This window comes from Propithecus coquereli, unplaced genomic scaffold (assembly GCF_000956105.1).
Source record: "Propithecus coquereli isolate 6110/MARCELLA unplaced genomic scaffold, Pcoq_1.0 Scaffold17, whole genome shotgun sequence".
NCBI lineage: Eukaryota > Metazoa > Chordata > Mammalia > Primates > Indriidae > Propithecus > Propithecus coquereli.
Genome location: NW_012141635.1, coordinates 5,062,540 through 5,084,959, shown reverse-complemented (window position 1 = coordinate 5,084,959; position 22,420 = coordinate 5,062,540). Strand labels below are relative to the sequence as shown.

General features: G+C 38.9%; 1 protein-coding gene across 4 annotated transcripts in view; it reads left to right on the top strand.

The window, feature by feature from the left end:
- ZNF521 (zinc finger protein 521) overlaps nt 1–22,420 on the top strand; it is a 275,007-nt gene that overhangs the window by 99,013 nt on the left and 153,574 nt on the right. For all 4 annotated transcript variants that reach the window (XM_012641756.1, XM_012641760.1, XM_012641758.1 and 1 more), the window contains one exon: nt 15,112–18,464. In XM_012641756.1, coding sequence (XP_012497210.1) covers nt 15,112–18,464 — 3,353 coding nt within the window. The remainder of the gene's footprint in view (nt 1–15,111; nt 18,465–22,420) is intronic.

Sequence of the window (22,420 nt, the reverse complement as noted above, 5' to 3'; positions counted from 1 at the left end):
TCGCTAAACAATGAGGAAAAACCAGCCAAAACAAAATTTGTTCATAAAGTAGGTCTTACTTGTTTCCCAATTTCAGAATCCATCACTGCAAAATTTAAATTTTATGCATCTGAATAATTGAATTTTCCCCAGTAAGAAGTTGTGAAATTAAACTCCTTGTGCAAGAACAAAATGAAAGAATATATTCGTAGATAAAGTAAAACAAGCAAAAAAAATAATGTTGTAGCAAATACACAAAGGTCGGGAATTAGCATTTTAGGTTGGGCTTGGTGTTTAAGGGTCAATATCAAAATTTGTGAATTGGTTAGTACTCTTAAAGGCTAAAAATTTTTAGGATGCAATTTTTCATTTTATCCTAAAATTTCCTCTTGTGTATCTTGGCAGATGTATAAGTTTGAGAACCTCAGAAAAATCATATTGAAAGAGCCTGCTCAGAAGACATCACGGGTGTGAATTTGGTTGATGACACAGGCTATTGAGTCCTTACAGAGAATTGTTGGTCTTCCATTTTTAGATGGCTTTAATTCCTCCAAATTGCTCCTTGAATAATAGGAAAAAAGCAATTTGAATTTCAGTGACAGATTGGACATAACAGGTTGCAACTATTAGGTCTAATTTTACCATACTGAGAAATAAAATTGCCTAAACATAAACATCGATCACTGATGCAGTAAATTAATTTGTACAGAAAAAGTAGTTTAACTGCAGTGCACATTAAACATAGAAAATTTTCAAAATTACTGCTCTCTGAATTAATTTGTACACTTGTTTACTTGTTAAAAGCATGCATAAATTCTTTTTTCTAAGGCAGTGTGGGTTTGAATTGAGTAAGAAAGAAGTATAAAAAGTGGGACGGACACAGAGATGTGGAAGGCACGCAAACAGGCCTGAATACTTAAAAATATTTTTTTCTTTCATTTTCATTTTTAAGTGCTATTTAGAATGTGCTTAGTTTTTTAATCTGTCTGTAAGAAAGAAGTATAAAAAGTGGGACGGACACAGAGATGTGGAAGGCACGCAAACAGGCCTGAATACTTAAAAATATTTTTTTCTTTCATTTTCGTTTTTAAGTGCTATTTAGAATGTGCTTAGTTTTTTAATCTGTCTGTAGGATCACTAAAGATGTGCACAGTTCCCCCTTCATTGTAACAAAATCAATGTGATATTTTAATAGCCTTGATTTATGTTTGCTAAGAATTGGAGGTATGGAGTAATTTTAAGAGTTTTATGGTTTGGTTCCTCAGTGAGTTTGCATTCAAAGGTGTCGTAAGGCTTGGGACTGTTAACTTTGTATTCATGAACAACCTGACCCATTTCTTTGTATTTAACCATTAAAAAAAAATCAGTGCACATGTTTGCATTGTTACCTGTAATTCTATTATGAGGAATCCATGGCAAAGTTTGGATAGTATCTTTCTAGATTGTTTGAGCCACCATGGAACTGCAGCTGGCAATGTGGTGCAGTTTGATAATATCTCCTGCCTATAGTTTTCAAGGACAGTGGTTCGATTCAAATACAATTCTGATAAGTGGCAGGTTTTTGTGTCTTTAATGCCTTGACAAGGGCATTACTCTCAGGAGAGGGAGGTGAAACCGTTTGGAAGAGGATTCCGTCCCTGTTCCTTTGTGCTGACACACTAAGATAATGGACAATTAAGAGAGCCTTCGCTGCAGGTGAAAGTGTGGGGTTATCACTAATATAAAGGAGCCCATGGGGTGCTGGGGTATGAAGGAGAAGAGGAATGGGAATTTTTAAAAGGAGTATAAAACACACAGATGAGACGCCTAATAACTGTTCACATATTGCACTTTTACCTGTGATAATGGTGAGTGATTGGAGTGTTCGATATTGCTTACTGTAACTTTTTTTTTTTTTTAAATATCTGGTTCATTGCATTTGACATAAAGTACTGCAGAAAACTTGCCCCTGTGCTGGCCTGCCTGTCACAGGGTAGGTGAGCCCAGATAAGAAAGGGGTTTGGTTTTGTGGAGTCTGGTTTTTAGACTACCTTCCATGGGGTTTTAATCTAGGGCAGTGGTTGTCACCCCTGCCTACACCTTCTGTGGGCCCTGACCCTCAGAAAATATGATTTAATTGGCATGAAGAAGGATCCAGTACCTATTTTTAAAAGCTCCTCCGATGATGCCATGTACCCAGGGTTGAGAGCCATCGTTACTGCGTTCGTAACAGAAGATCAAGTTCCTCAAAACTCAGGCGCCCCGGCAGACTGTCTGAGTATTTCATAGATTTGCATAACGGCATGTGTGTTGCTATTAGAGAAGATGTATGCTGCGTATGTTTCCAACAGCCATCCAGTGTTTACGTTGATCTCATGGTTTGGCATTCAGGCACATCTGGGGAGAAGTCCATTGAAGTCTCTTGACTATTGTTCCTCACTTTCCCCTACTCTCCAGTTTCTGATTTTTTTTTTCTTATAGATTATTGGAGCTTCGTCTTTCTGTGATATCATGGATAAGTGACCTGGGGCTGGGGGAAGTCACCTTAACATGAGGGCTTTGGCAAAGGCAAGCAGGCAGCTGCATATTGCGGGGTCACTATGCCACTATGACCAGCAACTTTGTACCTAGTCTTCTTCCTCTGGTGGGTGAGATGTTCTTCGTGCATGTGCATTTGAGGGGAACTTCTTGTACCATGGTGCACTGATGAAGGTGAGACAGTCCTGAGTATTTCTAAGCTGAGTGCAGAAGAGGTTAACTGATTTTCTTTTGATTTAAACTGTCACTTGTCTCTAAGAGCCCTGAATGACAATAGAGTGCACTGCTTCTGATAAATATGGGTTCTCCTCAGCCTGAAGAGATGTGTGTGATAAGATAAGATGGCTTGAAAAAAAGAGAGCTTGAGGGAAAGGGACAGGAGGAGAAGGAGAGAGAAAGTATGTTAACTGCTTTGACTGCAAAATACCCCCTGGTAGCCAGAGATAAGACACCTTGAGCTACTCAGAAGACCTTAAACAGGATGTAAATGAAGCCAATAAAAATCACTTGAGATCAGCCCCCCACTCCCCCCATTTCCAGCTCTGACAGCAGAAGGCTTAATTTACCGTATGGCACACCACACTTACGTGCTGAACCCAGGAAGTTGCAGGAGACTGATAGGAGCCCGTTCAAAGAACAAGATAGCTGTAATTTCTACCGAGGTCCAAACTTGAGGCATTTAATCAGCAATTCTAGCCATGCCTTCCTGAGTGGAAAAAGAAAGTATTGCTGATTATAGGAAGCTGCCTTCCCCTTTCCTCCCTTCCTACTCCAGATACTCATTTGCTTTGTAGTTGTGTGACAGCTAACCTTCTTTCTATGTTGAAATGGTTGACAGGGTGAGCCGCCTTTGATAGGGTACTGGTATTTCTCATCAAGCTAGTGCAGCTTGAAGCTAATCATCAACAGTTCAGGAGATAGACTTTTTCATGTTCATACTTGGAACAGGGCTGTTTACTCAGGACTATGTATCTTGATCAGGTAATACCCAGCCTTTATGTACTTGGAACTGTATAACTCTTCAAAATTGTTACTGTCTTTCTCTGGAAATTTACAAGCTGCTGCAGACAACACTCTTCTACAGGGAGGAAGTAACTTGCAGGAGCTAATTGAGTATTATGCTGAAAAGATTTGAACTGTGGACTCCTACTCAAAGTGGGGAGAGGACTGTTAGAGGATGGAAAGTCAAAGAATATAATGATCTCATTTTCTGTGAAAGCTGCTTCTTGGAAGAGGTGGGACTCGATTTGGTATTTGAATAAGGGCAAGGAAGCCCTCCATCAACCATGTTCTAGTCCAGAGCAGCAAATATAGAAAAGGTGTAGCGGGTTGTCGCAGACTTCAAGCAAAAGACTTAAATTATTCAAGGGAAGCAAGAGATTCTAGGGCGGTTCTTAAACTTGGGAGTGCAGGTGAAGACTCAGGAAGCTTGATGAAAAATGGGGATTTCTTGGGCCCATCCCCAGAAGTTCAGTGTCAGGAGGCCTGAGGTAGAGCCCAAGTGTCTGCATTTTCAACAAGCAGTTCAGGGGATTGGAGTACATGCAGGTGCTTAGTGGATTAGATTATGAAATGCTACCCTGGGCCATCTGCTTGTGACAGAGGGTCAGCCATTGGTTTTGTTGTGTAGCTTATGGGACAGATGAGAAGGATCCTTCATTGTATACCTCATTGGGATCAATGGCAGGAAATGTGTCCCTACAGGCAAAAGCATGAGAGGACAGTGAAGCTGACCACAATGCCAGTTTGACTTGTACCTTTTCTTCTGCTTTTATTTGTCTATACCTGATCTGACCACACTGCCCGCCTTAGAGGAGAGGACAGCAGAAAGGAAGGGAAAGAGAGAGACCCACTGTTAAGGAGAACGTGTGTGTGTTTGTGTGTGTGTGTGTGTTAAGATTTTCTAGCCAATACCAAGTAAAATTAAATTAAGAAATAGGCTGCCATGACTTGTCAACAGCAAGTTATTGGTTTATAGAATTGTTAGGTGATTTTTTTCTTTTGTATTATATATGTATAAACCCATATGTCAATTAGCATGAATTAGTTTAGCAATTGAACAACAATGAAATTTTTTTAAAAAAGAAAAATAAAAAATGTTAAGTACCATTTTAAGTTTATTAATTTACTCGTAAAAACACAGCATTTGCATTTTTGTTGTTGTTTTAGTGGGGGAGAGTTTGGGAAGGTTGACTTTGAGAGTGTTCTAGTACATAGAGCCAAGGTGCTTGCCTGGGCACTGGGGATTTGGGTTTGGGTTTTAGTGCCACCGTCAACTACTATTGCTAGGACAAGATTATTACATGTTACTCATCCTCGTTGACCTATTCGTTCATCTATAAAATTAGCACTTTTTCTCCCTAAAAGTAAGACTTCTCACAGATCCTAAACCTTACATTCCATGCACATGAAAATTTAGGAATGACAGCCTTGATTTTCATCTCTCTACCTAGTTTTCAATCAAATTCACTCATTTTCTTTCCTTTGGTGCCTGAAGTCAGACCCAGAGGTGTGCACAACCCATGCCAAACAACATCAGGTCATCTTCAGAGAAAAAGAATAGAGCTCAAATGTGGGAGGAGGTTTTGTAAAGATTTTAGAAACTAGCCCTTTGGTACAGACAGCATTGAGTCAGTCAAGATCCCAGAATTGTGCTAGTAGGTTTTATATCTTTGAATATTAGAAACACGCTTTTGCAGGGATCAAACCAATAAGTTTTGAACATATATAGGTGTGTATTGATATCTTTATCCCTCTTTGTAAAGGCAAGAAACATTGCCATAAATTCCTCTTTAAAAATTACTCAGAATTGATATGCCTATAGATGGACTAAGAAGATACATGTCAACTTCCTTACTATCTGACTAGATTTTATTAATTTACTCTTATTCAGATCACATTAGCACATTCAGATTTCTGTGGAATTTAGTATACTCTGCTCTTGTCCTGTATGTTGGGTGCCACAGGGCTGGGTGTCCATACACCATTATACAATAGCACAGACAGGGGCTCCCACTGCCTGCCTGACTTCAACCAACTTCTTTACCTGCATTGTTACTGTGGCTACAGTGCCTTGGATTCTTTCCTTATATGTTGTTTTATTATTATAAAATTTATTAATTTAAAATAAATGCTGTTACATGAGATATCATGGGGTTTTTGAGGCCTGACTTTGTCACTGGTATTGGGATATTTGCTGAGACATGTTATCTCAGAAAATATATAATATATAAAAATATGTATAATTTAATAAAAATATGATTATATGTATTAATCAGTAAAAAATAGCATCATAAAGTCTTCCCCTAAAGAAGTATTTCATTAAGACCTGATTGAACAGATATTTACTTGTATTAAATGACAAATTACTACGATTAATATTTTTGTAATAAGAAATATCTAAAATATTTGAAAAACTACTTTAACATACATCATTTAGTCTATCTTGAACATTTAGTACACTCTGGATAAAAATACACATGCATATACACACTACACCACAATTTTGACTGGTACTGGTTCCTATAAATAAATTACCAGGACTCTTAACAAAAAAAAAATGATGGAATGAACTGGTTTGGGTTTTATTTTCATATTCAGTCCTAGGTAAAGGTTCTAGAGAAGAAAAAATAGAACCAAAAGTGAGAAAGAGAAAATAAAAGGAGAAGAAGGTACCTCAGAAATCCATCAGATTGATCATCAGCCTTATTATCAGAATTGCCTCTTTCATATTTTGCCTAATTAGATAAATGAAAAAAAAAAACTGTGAATAAAAGTATTTGACATTATATGATCTGTGCAGAGATATTTTATCATATCCTAGCCAATGTTATTTTATGAAAATAGCTTTGCCTTTGCAGTTTATATAGCACTTTTATAAACATTATCTCACTTGAAATACAGGAATTCCTTATATCATTTGGGTTACATGGGATCCTATCTCACGTCTCAATTTTAGTTTTATTACGTAAGTGTTAATGTGAAAGTTAATGATTCTGTTGACTCACTATAAAAATTCTATTCTAAGAGGATGCATTGGTGATTGGCCCATTGGTGATTAGACCCCTTCTTATGCACAGTCTCAATACAGTCCAACATCCCCTAATTTTTGTAACACCATCATAGCATATAACTTCCTCGTAAAATGCATAAAACTGAGGAATAGACCACGGAAACGACTTTGAGTTGCAGCTGCTGAGTGGTTGGCTAGGTGTACTCACTAGCTACCTGATTGGCTTTTTCACCTCAGCCTGACAACCTGTCTGAACCAGTCTGTGCCTTAACACAATTAAAAATGATTACTTGCCGCAGACCTTAAGGATTCCTCTTCTGTGTTAGATTCATGGACGTCAAAATCCAGAACCAGTACTACTATTAGTTGTATTACAATAGCATAAGGATAATTGTAGTAATATCTCCCCCAGTCTTCGTAACAGCTTTTTCTGCATTAGCAAACCGTATTTATCACTTTACTGCACAATGAACCCACAGGGGGTGCTAATTGTTCATTAATTAAATTTTAGCCTTTCAACACTTTTGTATTCTCCAGTGGCCTTGTCTACAGTGAGGTATGCGGTGTGGCCTTTTTCAAACTGCCGAAAATGCATGTTTGCTTTACGGCTGCCATGGCTATAATACAGGCGAAATTTTAGCTCCAGTAAATACCATTTCTGGACTGTTACAATTTTTTATGACCGAAAGTTTTCTGGCCTTGGACCAAAGCCTCCATGTTGAAAAAATATTCAGTAAAGTATGGTTTAACAAGACAAAGCATTCTGTTAGATCAGATTCTGCTTTGAAATAGCATTTGATTTCTTTATTTGAAAATTCTGGTGGTTTATGGCAGTTCTTCAAAAAACTGTTAACATGGTGGAAGGAAAACTTTCTGAGATCCATCGTTCCTGAGTGAAGCCATTTTCAAACTTAGTAAATTTCTCAGCACTACCATGTTAATTCGTTAATGCTTTGAAATTAACCTCTTCACTGGGGAAACATAGGTAAAGGGGATGCTTCCACTGAGAAAACTGAATATTTTTCAAAAGTTGTGGCTATTTCTTCAAAGCTCAATAGGTATATTTTACACTAGGGCAAAGGATTTTGAAGCAAAATAGAATATGCCTCAAGGAATTTCTAAATAAGCAAAATAATGAGTTATAGAGTGGCGTTGGCACTAAGGAATGTGGCTCCAGGACTTTGAACGCAGGCCATTCCATTGTGGGGATTTAATCCACCAATGAATTAATCACAACTTGCCAGTGTGTGTGTACAGCTATTAAGGAATGAGCTACCAGACATTGATTTTCAAGATATCTGGAAATAGCATTCAGAAAATATTTTTTGATTTTTTTTAAATTTTTAAATAATAATGCCCTTTCAATCAGTTAAAATTATTAGAAACTCAATGTGGGAACTGCAACAACAAAATTATAGTTAATTTTGGTTTTTTTCTGCTGTTTTCACATCTCTCAGTTATAGCTTAAAGTTGACTTTGGCTTTCATAGTACTAGTAATAATTTAGTACATTTTTATATTTTAGCAGCACAGAAAACTCTTTTATGCAATGTCATGTTTGATTCTTAATAATACTATGAGGCAGGCTGGAATTTTTCTGAAATTATAGATAAGGAAATCAAATCAAAACTTTAAAAAAAGAAAGCAGTTTCCACAGCCAGGTTCATAAGCCAGAATTAGGCCTAACACATAGTAGGTGCTTAATAAATGTTGATTTAATAAATAAATCTAAAGTAATGAAAAACTGCCTTGAATTCTTTGTGGTATGAGGTCATATATAAACATGAGAATACATAGTAACTAATAAATGTCTTCTAACTCAAAATGGTGGCGAAAAAAAGAATACAGACTCAGGAAATCCACTCTGGTGATATCTGTCATTATTAAAGGAAAGATAAACATGTTAAACAGCTTAGAACGCCCTCAGTCACAGCACTGTAAACAGATGTGTAATACACAATTGCCAATTATTGAACGCCAAGAGGTTGGTGCTTATCATTAGTTGTATATATTTTTAAGTGAGCCAGAATGAAGAAAAAAAAGAAAAGAAAAAGAAGCAGAAACACAAAAGTAGTTCTCATCCCCCACATGATTGGAAATCACTTTTCCTTCTGTCTGGCTTCAGAAACACAATGTCTCGATTTCCGTGAGAGAGACGATGACTGTGCTTTAACTGGTTTCACGTCAGCTTTTTCCTCTGATTTGAGAGGTGGAGTTAAGTGTGAACGGCTTAAGAATGTACTGTTTTCTATTTAATTTGGCTACGGAAGATGGAATTCATTGAGCTCCGTCTGTTCAAATGAACTTTAAGCAACAGCAGGCAAAACATTCGTACTTCTCTCTGCACACGCGATAGAAAGTGTTTGGCAAAAGACAGGATGGATGTGCAGCCCAGAATTACCTAAGGAGGGCAATGGGGAAGTGATAACAACTCTTTAGCTCTTCGTTGGCTCATCTGAAGTGTTAAAAGGTTGTTGGGGGAAAGTGAGCCTCTTTTTTACTAGAGGATATTGAAAGAAAGAAAAATGACCCCTGAGCTCTGATATCTGGAATTTATCTTAAGACTGTCTTAAAAAATACGCATCACCAATTCCCGCTCCCTGCAGCCGCTGTCATTAATAGGTGACCACCCCTTTTCCTCATAATCTAACTGTTAATGCATTTAATTGGTCCTTCCAGAACAATTTGGAATATTATAGAATTTAAAAGCATCTGTGAATTATAAATAATTTTAAAGTTCACATTTCTCTTTTGAAAACCCAAATGAATAAAGACTATTCATTTTCAAGTAGTTACATAAGTTATATGACAAAGGAGTGATTTTAATGTGGAGCTGTTGATTAAAAGAAAAAAAAACTAAAAGAAGCATGATAGTTGTGTTATTGATATTAAAGTTGCAGCTTTCATAAAACTGTTGACTTTTCTGTTGAGAATGAAGGGAAGCAATTGCATAATAATACATAGTGATTTATTTAGAATGACCGTATTGTTTAGCAATTTAAATCATTGCCTTAAAAATGTATTGAGTAATTTGGTTAGATGATTTTAAATTTGTTGATGTACAGTTGTTACTGTAATGGCACTGAAGTACGATGAGAAATACCCTTGTTACCTCTATTAAACATGCATTTCAAAATATTGTTCTCTTTGAGGAGTGTCTGACTTCTCCTAGCATTTGTGCACACCTGTGTATTTCCCTTAGGATTCTCAGCTTGTGTTAAGCTCAGGTAGCCAATGAATGAAAAAAGTACTCTGAACTCTATTCAGTAAGAGAGTTCAGAACTACCTCTGTAGCCTGATGGCAAAAATAAAGAATCATTTAAAGTAAGGAGGGGCAGAACCTGAAATTTTGTTCTGGTCTCATGTTTTAACCTATTGTTTGACACTTAAAAAATATTACATTTAATTAACTTACGATGCTAAATAATTATGCAATGATTGTGTTGCACATATTTTAGGGAGAAGAGGGATAATTGCAAAATTATATACTTGGCTTCAGAATTACGTAGCAGAATACTTGTTCTGAGGTTACCTCTCTGTAAAGACCCAAGATTATATCCTATGTATGATAATTGAATACTTGGAGCATAAGCATGGATTTATGGTCCATTAATTTTTAGATATCACCAACTATATTTTATTTTCTTGCTGGCTGTCTATACAACTGTGAATGCTTAAGGCACTGTGGATTTCCAATGGGCCAATCCTTAAAACTAATATTCCAGGGATTCCATTAAAGAAAAGAAAATGTTAAAATATGTTCACACTGTATACACAGAAGCTTACACATGGAAACACAAATACATGCAACACATATAAATCTTTTTGTTTACATATGCAGCTTTTCTTCAGCAATGATAAGGTGCCCTAGAAACATTCACTAATCTTTGTAACACCCCAGAGGGTAACTAGCAAGAATTATTATCTTCATATTGCAGGTGAAATACCTAGGTAAGGGTAGATTAAATGACTTAGCCAGGTCACTCTCTAAGTCAGTTATGAAGCTAGAAATAAAACTCCAGACTCGTGACTTTCAGTTCTTATTCCAAGTCATTGTACTCCTGAAAACCGAAGTGCCAAACCCATCAGTATTTGCGCTGCTTTTCTTCACTTGAAAAGTAACCATTGATGTAAATCCTGTCCCTGTTAAGGAAACCTTGCTGTGTGGCACTAGCATACACATGATACTGAGTCCCCGATGGGCAGTTAAGAGGCTACTCTGCCGTTGCAGTGAACGAGCTTAGGTAGCAAAAGGATATCAGTAAGCCATTTTCTTACAGACCTGGTCCTACGAAGAACTGAAAGTATCGGAAGTTTCCTTAACTTCAGAGATTCAGACAATTTCTTTAACATTGAAAGTGATTCAGTCTACTTTGTTACTTTAGTTTCTCCTTAATAATTTCAGATTGTCCACAGTGCCGGAGTCAACATTCTGAAAGGCCTAGTCCCTCTCTTCAGGGAACATGTATGTCGCACTAATTAAGACCTGCTTAATGGTACAAAATCATCATCAGCGTCACTCTTAGCCCTCCTGCATATGGTCTCTTCTTCTTTCTTTGATTTTATTATTATATTACTATTTTTATTTCTGAGTACTTTGATTAGAATTGAAAGCCAAAGAGTGGCCGGGTCCCTCAGCTTTTCTGTTCCACAATGGCAGGCTATAACCTGAGAAGACAGGCCCCCGTTTGACAACGAGCAACCCTTCCGAGTTCCGTGAGCCGCAGCCAGGATAAAATCACATCCAGCCTTCCTCCTCCCCGGGTTGGCACATGAAGGGCTTGGTGGCTCACATCACAAAGGTACTTTGTGTGCTGGTGCCTTTTTTCTGTGGAATAACTCCTTCTAGTATGACTTCACTTTTCTGTTAGTGAGCACTTTCCCCTATAAATATGACTGAACAGGTGTTGCTCTGCTGCTAACTGAGTTTCCAGCTGTCCTCCTCCGACACAGACCCAGCAAAATCTGTTGTTTCGTCCTTCTAGGCAGACTCGAGAACCATCACGCCTGAGATGGAGGTCTTCCTTGCAGGAGATGGCAGTTTTGTTGCCAGAAGATGGTCGGGAAAGCCTGGCTGGCTAACAAAGGCAGGCCTTCAGCGGCTGGGTGTAGTTCCAGTTCTGCATCCCCTTTGGCAAGAGCACAGAGGCTGCTGCAGTGTGGCCGGCCAGCAAAATTAGGAAATAAGGACCTCTTTTATTTACTCAGGCTGCTGAATCATGGGCATTCCTGTCTGCTTGGAGAAAAGTCAGGCGGCTCTACTTTCCACTGAAAGTCTCAGGAGTGTTGGAGACTTTCATCTCGGAGTGTTCACACACTTGTTTTAATGTGCTTTATGGAAATGGTGAAACTCAGCAAGTACAGTTGCTAGAGAAAAACATCTGCACTAACCATGCACACACATTTGCATCTTTAAATAGACTTTTCAGGCCACGGAGCTGGTTTCCAGTGAAGTTTTTTCGGCTATAAGAGCGATAGCTCTCTGAGAATCAGCCTGCATGAAGTGACTGGTTCCAAAAATTAAAATTTAACATGGACATGTTAAGTATTTCACATTGAAATGCAGAAATCTTGCCATCACACAGAAAGACAGTCCCTGTAAGTAGCACTTAGTGAGTGCCGAGGGGAGAGAAGTTCAAGTCGATTCAGGAACCTGAGTTGAAAGAATCTTCCGTAGTTTCTTCCATATGTTAAAAGAAATTAATATTATTTAAGTCTGTATTTACCGTTTAAGCATAGTTTTGCATTGTGACTGCCAAGAAGCCTAAGTTAATGGGGATGGGTAACTCTCCAAGACTAGGTAGCCTCAGAGAGTGCTGGCAGAGAGACCACCACTACAGAGGTCTTGGGAGAGTCTGATATCCTTAGCGCATGGACCCGCCCGCTGGGAGTTCAGTGAGTCCCCGTGTGTTCCTGGGAGAATAGATCCATTTATGGTACCGGCAAATGAGTTTGTTTACAATTTAAATTTTAAAACAGATCTGCCTTTCAGCAAACCTTTATTATTTTCTTAAAGAAGCATTCCTTGCTCAAACTTTTTACTGTTTACTTCTGCTCAATCTACTCTGTCCCTCTGCCTTAAGCTGCCCTACTCTGTGACTTCTATAGGTGGTTTCTGTGTATTTCTATTACATAGACAAGTAATAGGGACAGGAGAGAGGGAAGAAAAGCTTTACAGCTCTCTTGAATCCTGGTTAAAAACTTGATCCTAACCTTCAGCTCACTTGACATGTCATTGAAATTTACAAGCTCAAGAGAACGGTTATGTAATAGGTATAGTCAGGCATGGACCACAGACAAGAACCTGATTTAAGCATGGTGTTAGGGATTGCACAATTTTCATAGTGGTTCATTGCTCTAAAATTCTTTATGTATTTGTATAATAATGTATCGTGCATGGATGCAATCTTCAATTTAATAATAAATTCACTTGCTAAATATTCAGGCTCAGTAGTTATATCCTTCCACCCTAGATGCATGACAAATTCTGATTTTCCCCAAATATATAAATGTGAAGATGTGTTTGAAAATATTTTAAAATGAAAAATGGGATTTAAGCCAGAAAGATAAATGTGAAATGTGGTAGATTTTACCTAGAATGCTGAACAAATTTAGTAAATAACATTTTTTTTCAATTAGTGGAAATATTAGAAACCTTGGTTTGTTTCAGGGGTATCAGCTTTAGGTGACCTAATACTTTTCAGGGGAGTAGGAGGGACTAGATCATTGTTGTTGTTTTGCTTTTAGTTTTTTAACGTTTTTCTTTATGTTGAGTGGTAAGTTGAGTTTAGCTGTATAGGTTCTTGATATAACCACTTTAAATATAAATCACACTCACATTTATCAGATCCTTTCTTATGTTGGAAGCACATTGGGTTATAGAGTCATGTAAATGAGGATACAAAATCATGCAGTTTTCAACTTGTATGGCAAAGCTTTGTTGCAGTGGGCAGGGATCCAGGAATGGTGTTTGGTTGTTTTCTCAGAGTGAGAGGGTTGCCATCTGGCATTGATAGTGAGATGGTGTTGTCATCAGTTTCTAGATGCAGGAAAGGAATGATCCTCATCTGTTTCCTGTGGATAAGGAAGAGGCTGACAATCTAGTAAAATCTTGTTACCTTAAAGAAAGCAGACATGGAATTCGTTTATATAATGCTCACCAGTTTCTACTTTTATGTTAATCATTTAGTCTGCCAGTACACTTCAGCTTTGAAGAATTGAAAAACTTATATGAGCATACTCTAATTGAATACTATCAGAATATTCTAATAATGTTCTAATTGAACGTATTATTTTAACAGAAACACTATCCCCACCAGCTCCAATCTATGGTCTTTTCTGCATTTATGAAAAATCTTGCTCCTTTGGAGAGTGAAAAGCTTTTAAAATTTCTTCTGATCTTGAATAATAGATTGTTTTGAAAAGAAAAAAAAAAGGTTTCACAACCTGTTTCGAGAAGGTCTTATTTTCCACTTGGATGTCAAGAAGGCAACAGAAATAGGAGTGCACATTTGCTAAAGAACATGGTTTTAAAAACCACCTAATACAGGGTACAGCTCCTTTATAGATAACTTGCTAAGTTTATATCTGGCTCTCAGTCTTGTTTGTCTTCTTTTTGTTACTCATAAATCTTTCAGCATTTACCATAATCATTTATCACTTTTCCTGTTTCCAGTTTTTTACAAGTCGCTTTGTCTCTGCTCACCTCAAAGTGCAGGTCCTGTTTAGCTAAGGAAGTTCAGGCTGCAGAAGCTTTTGCAAAGGAAGAAATGGTGGGCCACCTCTTGAACTTTCCAAACAAAATACACTATTAAAATCTGGCCTTTGTGAAACTCTCATTTTTTCTTGATCCTGGCTGATCCTAGCTACATGTAATATCTAGCAATACCCTTCTAACATTTAATAATCCATTTTCTGGCCTATGGTATTTGAACCCTTCAGTTATTGAAGAAATCCTGGTTGTCTTTCATTACACAAGACATAATTATTATTGTGTTTTCTGTCTTCTTTCATGTGCTTACTTTTTAATATTTTTTTGCTGAAAGCAATAAGGTCTGTATCAATAAGAACCCCCATAAAAGATTTTGGTCTTCAGAATTGCCTTTTTATATAAAAACAAGCAAAATGCAGAGGGAATTTTTTATTAAATATTAAACATCTGGGTTGACTGCATTAATTTTAAATCATTCCTGTAATATTTCCTCTTTTCATTTGGTTCTTCAGATGCTCACATAGTATGCAAATCATTTTAGAATGAATACAAAAGAAACATTAAATATATTAAAATCTGCATTTTAATAAAATTGTCAATGTGTAATATATACCTTGCTTCTAAGGAAGAATGATAAAAAGTAATAAAAGGGTAATTTAGACATAGAACTATTTAATATCTTTTTATATTTTACAACCCAACAAAAAGTAAATGTAGAATAAAAGCTTTGGGCTCAGATTTGAAAATGTCTCACTCAACTATTCTTTCCTCTATTTTTTCCCCCTAAAATGTTCAGAAGGCTCCAACTATGTGTGCTTGTCAAAATGGTGTAGTAAACTCATTCTTGACTTCTCAACATGTAAATTGCAATGTTTGATTGCTTCTCGTTGCAGATGGAGTGGATGTTGAAGATGACCCCACTTGCTCTTGGCCAGCTTCTTCACCTTCTAGCAAGGACCAGACTTCCCCTAGCCATGGAGAAGGTTGCGATTTTGGAGAAGAAGAAGGTGGCCCTGGACTTCCATACCCATGTCAGTTCTGTGACAAGTCGTTTAGCCGCCTCAGCTACCTAAAGCACCATGAGCAGAGTCACAGTGACAAACTGCCTTTCAAATGCACCTACTGCAGTAGGCTGTTCAAACACAAGCGTAGCCGAGATCGCCATATAAAACTGCACACAGGGGACAAGAAGTACCACTGCAGTGAGTGTGATGCCGCATTCTCCAGAAGTGACCACTTGAAGATCCACTTAAAGACTCACACATCCAACAAGCCATATAAATGTGCCATTTGTCGCCGTGGGTTCCTGTCTTCTAGCTCCTTACACGGACACATGCAGGTTCACGAGAGGAATAAGGACGGTTCCCAGTCTGGTTCCAGGATGGAGGACTGGAAGCTGAAGGACACTCAGAAGTGCAGTCAGTGTGAGGAAGGCTTTGACTTCCCGGAAGACCTCCAGAAACATATTGCAGAGTGCCACCCGGAATGCTCTCCCAACGAGGACCGAGCAGCCCTCCAGTGTGTCTACTGCCATGAGCTCTTTGTAGAGGAGAACTCCCTCATGAACCACATGGAGCAGGTGCATGGTGGGGAGAAGAAGAACTCATGCAGCATTTGTTCTGAGAGTTTCCACACAGTCGAGGAGCTGTACAGCCACATGGACAGTCACCAGCAACCAGAGTCATGCAATCACAGCAACAGCCCTTCCTTGGTCACGGTGGGCTACACCTCCGTGTCTAGCACGACTCCAGATTCCAACCTCTCAGTGGACAGCTCAACAATGGTGGAAGCTGCCCCACCAATCCCAAAGAGTCGAGGGAGGAAGAGGGCTGCTCAGCAAACCCCTGACATGACTGGCCCCTCAAGTAAACAAGCAAAAGTTACCTACAGCTGTATTTACTGCAACAAGCAGTTATTTTCAAGTCTTGCAGTTCTGCAGATACACCTGAAAACTATGCATTTAGATAAGCCAGAACAGGCCCATATTTGTCAGTATTGCTTAGAGGTACTGCCCTCACTCTATAACCTAAATGAACATCTTAAGCAAGTGCATGAAGCTCAGGACCCAGGTCTGATTGTTTCTGCCATGCCTGCCATAGTTTACCAGTGCAACTTCTGTTCTGAAGTTGTCAATGACCTCAACACTCTTCAGGAACACATCCGATGTTCTCATGGATTTGCAAACCCTGCAGCTAAAGATAGTAATGCATTCTTTTGTCCCCATTGCTATATGGGGTTTCTCACTGACTCTTCCCTTGAAGAGCATATAAGACAGGTCCATTGTGACCTCAGTGGCTCCCGATTTGGGTCTCCAGTGCTTGGGACTCCAAAAGAACCAGTGGTAGAAGTCTATTCTTGTTCCTATTGTACAAATTCGCCAATATTCAACAGTGTTCTTAAACTGAACAAGCATATCAAAGAGAATCATAAAAACATTCCCTTGGCCCTGAATTATATTCACAATGGGAAGAAATCAAGGGCTTTGAGCCCCCTCTCTCCTGTGGCCATAGAGCAGACATCTCTTAAGATGATGCAGGCAGTAGGAGGTGCACCTGCACGTCCAGCCGGAGAATACATCTGTAATCAGTGTGGTGCTAAGTACACGTCCCTAGACAGCTTTCAGACTCACCTAAAAACTCACCTCGACACTGTGCTTCCGAAATTGACCTGTCCTCAGTGCAACAAGGAATTCCCCAACCAGGAATCCTTGCTGAAGCACGTTACCATTCACTTTATGATCACCTCGACATATTACATCTGTGAGAGTTGCGACAAGCAGTTCACATCAGTGGATGACCTTCAGAAACACCTGCTGGACATGCATACCTTTGTCTTCTTCCGCTGCACCCTCTGCCAAGAAGTTTTTGACTCAAAAGTCTCCATTCAGCTCCACTTGGCTGTGAAGCACAGTAACGAGAAGAAAGTTTATCGGTGCACATCCTGCAACTGGGACTTCCGCAATGAGACTGACTTGCAGCTCCATGTGAAACACAACCACCTGGAAAATCAAGGGAAAGTGCACAAGTGCATTTTCTGTGGCGAGTCCTTTGGCACCGAGGTGGAGCTGCAGTGCCACATCACCACGCACAGTAAGAAGTACAACTGCAAGTTCTGCAGCAAGGCCTTCCATGCCATCATCTTGCTAGAGAAACACTTGCGAGAAAAGCATTGCGTGTTTGAAACCAAGACGCCCAACTGTGGAACAAATGGCGCTTCTGAGCAAGTGCAGAAAGAGGAGGTGGAGCTGCAGACCTTGCTGACGAACAGCCAAGAGTCCCACAACAGTCACGATGGCAGTGAAGAAGATGTTGACACCTCCGAGCCCATGTACGGGTGCGACATTTGCGGGGCAGCCTACACTATGGAAACTCTGCTGCAGAATCACCAGCTCCGAGACCACAACATCAGACCCGGAGAAAGTGCCATCGTGAAAAAGAAAGCCGAGCTCATCAAAGGGAATTATAAGTGCAACGTGTGCTCTCGAACCTTCTTCTCTGAAAATGGCCTCCGCGAACATATGCAGACCCACCTGGGCCCTGTCAAACACTACATGTGCCCTATTTGTGGAGAGCGGTTTCCCTCCCTTTTAACTCTTACTGAACACAAAGTCACCCATAGTAAGAGTCTCGATACTGGAAACTGCCGGATTTGCAAGATGCCTCTCCAGAGTGAAGAGGAGTTTTTAGAGCATTGCCAAATGCACCCGGACTTGAGGAATTCTCTGACGGGCTTTCGTTGCGTGGTGTGCATGCAGACGGTGACCTCCACCTTGGAACTCAAAATCCATGGGACATTCCACATGCAAAAGACAGGGAATGGGTCTGCAGTCCAGACCACAGGGCGTGGCCAGCACATCCAAAAACTGTACAAGTGCGCATCTTGCCTCAAAGAGTTCCGTTCCAAGCAAGATCTGGTGAAACTTGACATCAACGGCCTGCCATATGGTCTTTGTGCTGGCTGCGTGAATCTCAGTAAGAGTGGCAGCCCAGGCATCAACATCCCTCCCGGCACGAATAGACCAGGCTTGGGCCAGAATGAGAACCTGAGTGCCATGGAGAGTAAAGGCAAAGCAGGGGCACTGAAGACTCGCTGCTCGAGCTGCAACGTCAAGTTTGAGTCTGAAACTGAACTCCAGAACCACATCCAAACCATCCACCGAGAGCTCGTGCCAGACAGCAACAGCACACAGTTGAAAACTCCGCAAGTATCACCAATGCCCAGAATCAGCCCCTCCCAGTCGGATGAGGTAACTCGCCTTTTTAATGTTTGCTGTTTACCCTCCTCAAGAAACTGTCCCCACTTTATGTTTGCACTTTCCACAGCTTTATTTACCATCACATGCCAAAAGATGCTTAGATTGAAATACAATGGTTTCTTTCCCCCGTAGCCATTAGCTAGCAATTACTTGCTTCTTGATAAGCAGCATTTTGGCTGGAATGGTGCAAAATAGGATTAATTCCAGTCTCCCTAGGATATTGTCTTCTCTATGACTGAAGAGACCAGAGCTCATGCCAACACCACTGAGATCTGGAATCTCAGCATAGCTTCACCGAGAGATGCAATTCCCAGCTATGACTTGTGTGTATGGCAGAGAGATAATGACACGAAAGTAAGATGCTAGGAGCCAATGTGCTGACTTAGAGTAAATTAAAAAGAATATATATATTTGGGGATAACAAATTGGGTAAGGGTGGCTTTTTAATACCATGTTATCAACACTCACTGTTTTTCTTTGTCTTCTGGGTAGTGAGGAAAATGCCTTCTCACAACAGGATTTTTAAAAAGACCCTGTATTTATTAAGTACCACATGTCTGTTACTCTGTTTAAAGACGCTGTCCCTGAGTCTTCACTCTTAGGTTTCAAAATTAATGTGATTTTTTTTTTCCCCTTAGTTTCAAGGTAGTTTTATGTTTTCCTTGCCATGATGAGTACAAGAAACACGTTCATTTACAATGAACTAATTTTATAAGTTATCGTTCTTAGAAGCTGAGCAGAGGATGGCTCATTTTCATATTTCTTTATACTTTATCCCTGGTTTCTAATAGCTCTTTCCACTTTCCTACCTGCCCCTATCTAGAGAGCCATCCAAATGAAAACCCCAGGGAGATCCTTCTCCCCTCAGTTTGGGGTTACAGCATTTTCCTTATCTTGTCTCTGCACTCACACCCACTCGTAGCCCCCCTGCATCTGCCCGCAGATAGCCATCGGCCAGCTGGTAGGGGAGAGCCGAGCTTCACAAAGTGTGGCATCTGTGTGACAGGCAAACTCCCAAACTTTGAAGCCACTTTCCCTTCTCCCCTCCCCAAGTAAATCTGCACTTTTCTCTGATTTCAATAAATGAAATCCATTCAAACTGATGAGGGCTGCTGGAAGAACATAGTTTTGATAATGGCTCATGGCTCATGTGTTGGATCAAATAGTATCTTTCAAAACAAATGTTCGTGGTTATATGAAGTGAAGTTTCTCCAGCTTTTTATTTCAAATATGTTTGAGCCTGTAGAAAAGATAAAGGAATAACACAATGAACACATATGTGTGTTGTGTATCCATATCCCAGATTTCTCTCTCTGCAACCTTTTTTTTTATCAGCCTGAGTCACATGAAAGAAAGTTGCAGATATCATGACATCTCCTAAGAATAAGGGCATTTTCCTATTTAACCATGATATCATTAGCTAAGGCAATTAAGTAAATTAGGAGAAGAAATTAGATAAATCAATAGTATCATCTGTAAGAAGTTCATATTCAAATTTCCCCTATTGTTCCAAAAATATTTTATGTTTTTAAATGTTTTTGAATGAGAATTCCTGAAACATTTATGCAAAAAATTACTCCTGTCCTTTGTTTTTATTTTGTAATGTTTAACATACCTAGAGGAGTTTGCATATTCAGGTTTAATTTAAATACTATGTAAAGGTGATTTAAAATGACTGCATTAGTCTGTGTGTGTGTGTGTGTGTGTGTGTGTGTGTGTGTGTGATGTGTTGTTTGTGCATTTAAAATGAAGCAAAACTGGACTATCTTGTATCTTAGTAGATTACTTATGAAAGAGCCTATGTCTATTTTGTATCTGTTCATGTTTTATATTTTCTGATATTTAAAAATTGCTATATAATACCATTTAAGATGAAATATTTCAAAAATGAAGGAGGATATATGAATAATATTTACACATGAATTTGGTTAGAGTTACTTTATTAGGAGAATTTATCCTTAAGGCTCTAATTATACCTAAAATCTGAATGATAGTTAGACAGCTTATCTATATCCTGCACTTACATAGGATAATAATTTAAAACATTTTTTTAATACTTCTTTTTTTAAGTTTTTCAATTGTGTTTTTTAAGCACCTAGCTACTAAGGGTCAAAATGACTCTTTATACAGAAGGGTACTTCCCTATTAGACCTGGTTAATAAGAGCTCATGTGATGTCCTTAAGTGGCCAGATATTAGGATTCCGTTTTAAATATTTCCTTTGTGCCTCAAAAGTTCACTAATTTGTTCAACATTTTTCATCATTATTACTATCACCATTTTTTAATTCATTATACTGTTTAAGTTATAAAATTTTATGTGATACCTTTTACAATTAAAAATGTACTGTGAACCATATTATTTACACTGACATTGAAAATTATCTAAGCATACATAGAGTTTTACAAAAAGAAGTCTAAAAGTATTGTGTTAGCAAGAGAAAGACATACAGTAAATATCCATTTGTTCACATTCTGTTAGCCAAGTTAAACTTCTATAACTTCTCATCATGAGTGGTGTGTAAATTTTTTACCAAATTAGATAAAAGAGACATTATTATATGTCTTTGCCAAAAGACAGGTATATCATGTGGGAATAAATCACAAAAAGAAATAGGACATGTATGTCTGTTGACTTAGATGTTCAAGGCAGGAATTGAAGGACTTCATGATATAGATGATATTTTATCCTCTTTTTCTTGCTGAGGTTTGAGACTTCAGAAGTGAAAAGGCAGCCACAGGAGATAATAAAACCTGGACACATAGATATTGTCACAAACAAGCTTAGATTTTTCTGGAGCATGACTTATAGTCACATAGGGATATTGGTAAATACTCACGTGCATCTTTCAAAGACTGAAAAGAATGTTGTTTGATGGAGACCAGATTACCTAATTAAAAGGGATTTAAATTTAAACATAAATCTGGGAAGGATAAGTACCATATAAAACCATACAACCCGAAAAAAATGAATGAAAGACAAGGCATGTGACACTCAAAGAGGGATAACAGTCAGTAGCTGTCATGTAAAGGAGAGATTTAGAATTAAAGACAGGTCTGAATTTAAACCCCATTTCTTTTGTTTAATACTTTCTGAATTTGTGAAAAATGCTTTCCTCCTGCCCAAATCCTCTGATTATTAATCTAAATTTGCTATGGAGATTTTATTTTGAATGAAATATTTTAGAGAACCTATTTTTTTTTCCCTTTGCTCCTGAAAGGTTGAGTAGGATAGCAATTTACACATAACATGCAATGAATTATGCCATGGATGGTAAAGTTCATTTGGTACAAGAAGAATACTGGCCTTCTAGGTTTTTCTACATACGAAGCACCTTGCAGTTACTGACATTTACTGTGTGCTGAATAAATGTTAGTTCTTCTGGAGTTCATCGACACTGGCCTGGCTGGTCAGGTGCTGCCCCATCTGGACCTCAGAATGTTGTCTCATGACTTTGAAGTTCTACGGTAGACACTGGAATCATGTGTCCTTCTGCCTCCATTTTTCTAGGATGCCTCATAGTCAGGTTTCCCTAGGGGCTTCTTTACTCACATTTCAACTCACACCATCCCCACCAGTCTATGGAAGTTGCTCTTGCCAGGGTGACTGTTACCATCGTGATCTTCATGTTGGGAGATGCGTGTACAGCGCCACAGAATCCAAGCTGAAGGGGACAATGGAGACCATCTGATTCAGTCATTTATTTGACAGACAAGGAAACAGACCCGATAATTAAGCTTTATGTAAGATGACACAGTTTGGAAGGGGTAGGTGAGAGGGAGAATCCAGGTCTCCGACTCTGGGTTCAGGATTCTCTTTTCGTAATCCCATGGCACTTACCTCGGCTGCAGCCCGATCCCTGCCCTTTCCACAAAATCCTGTGGCATTGCGGTTGTCTCTCTCTTCTCATTCACCTCCTCTGCCTGTGGCACAGGAGCTTCTGCTTCT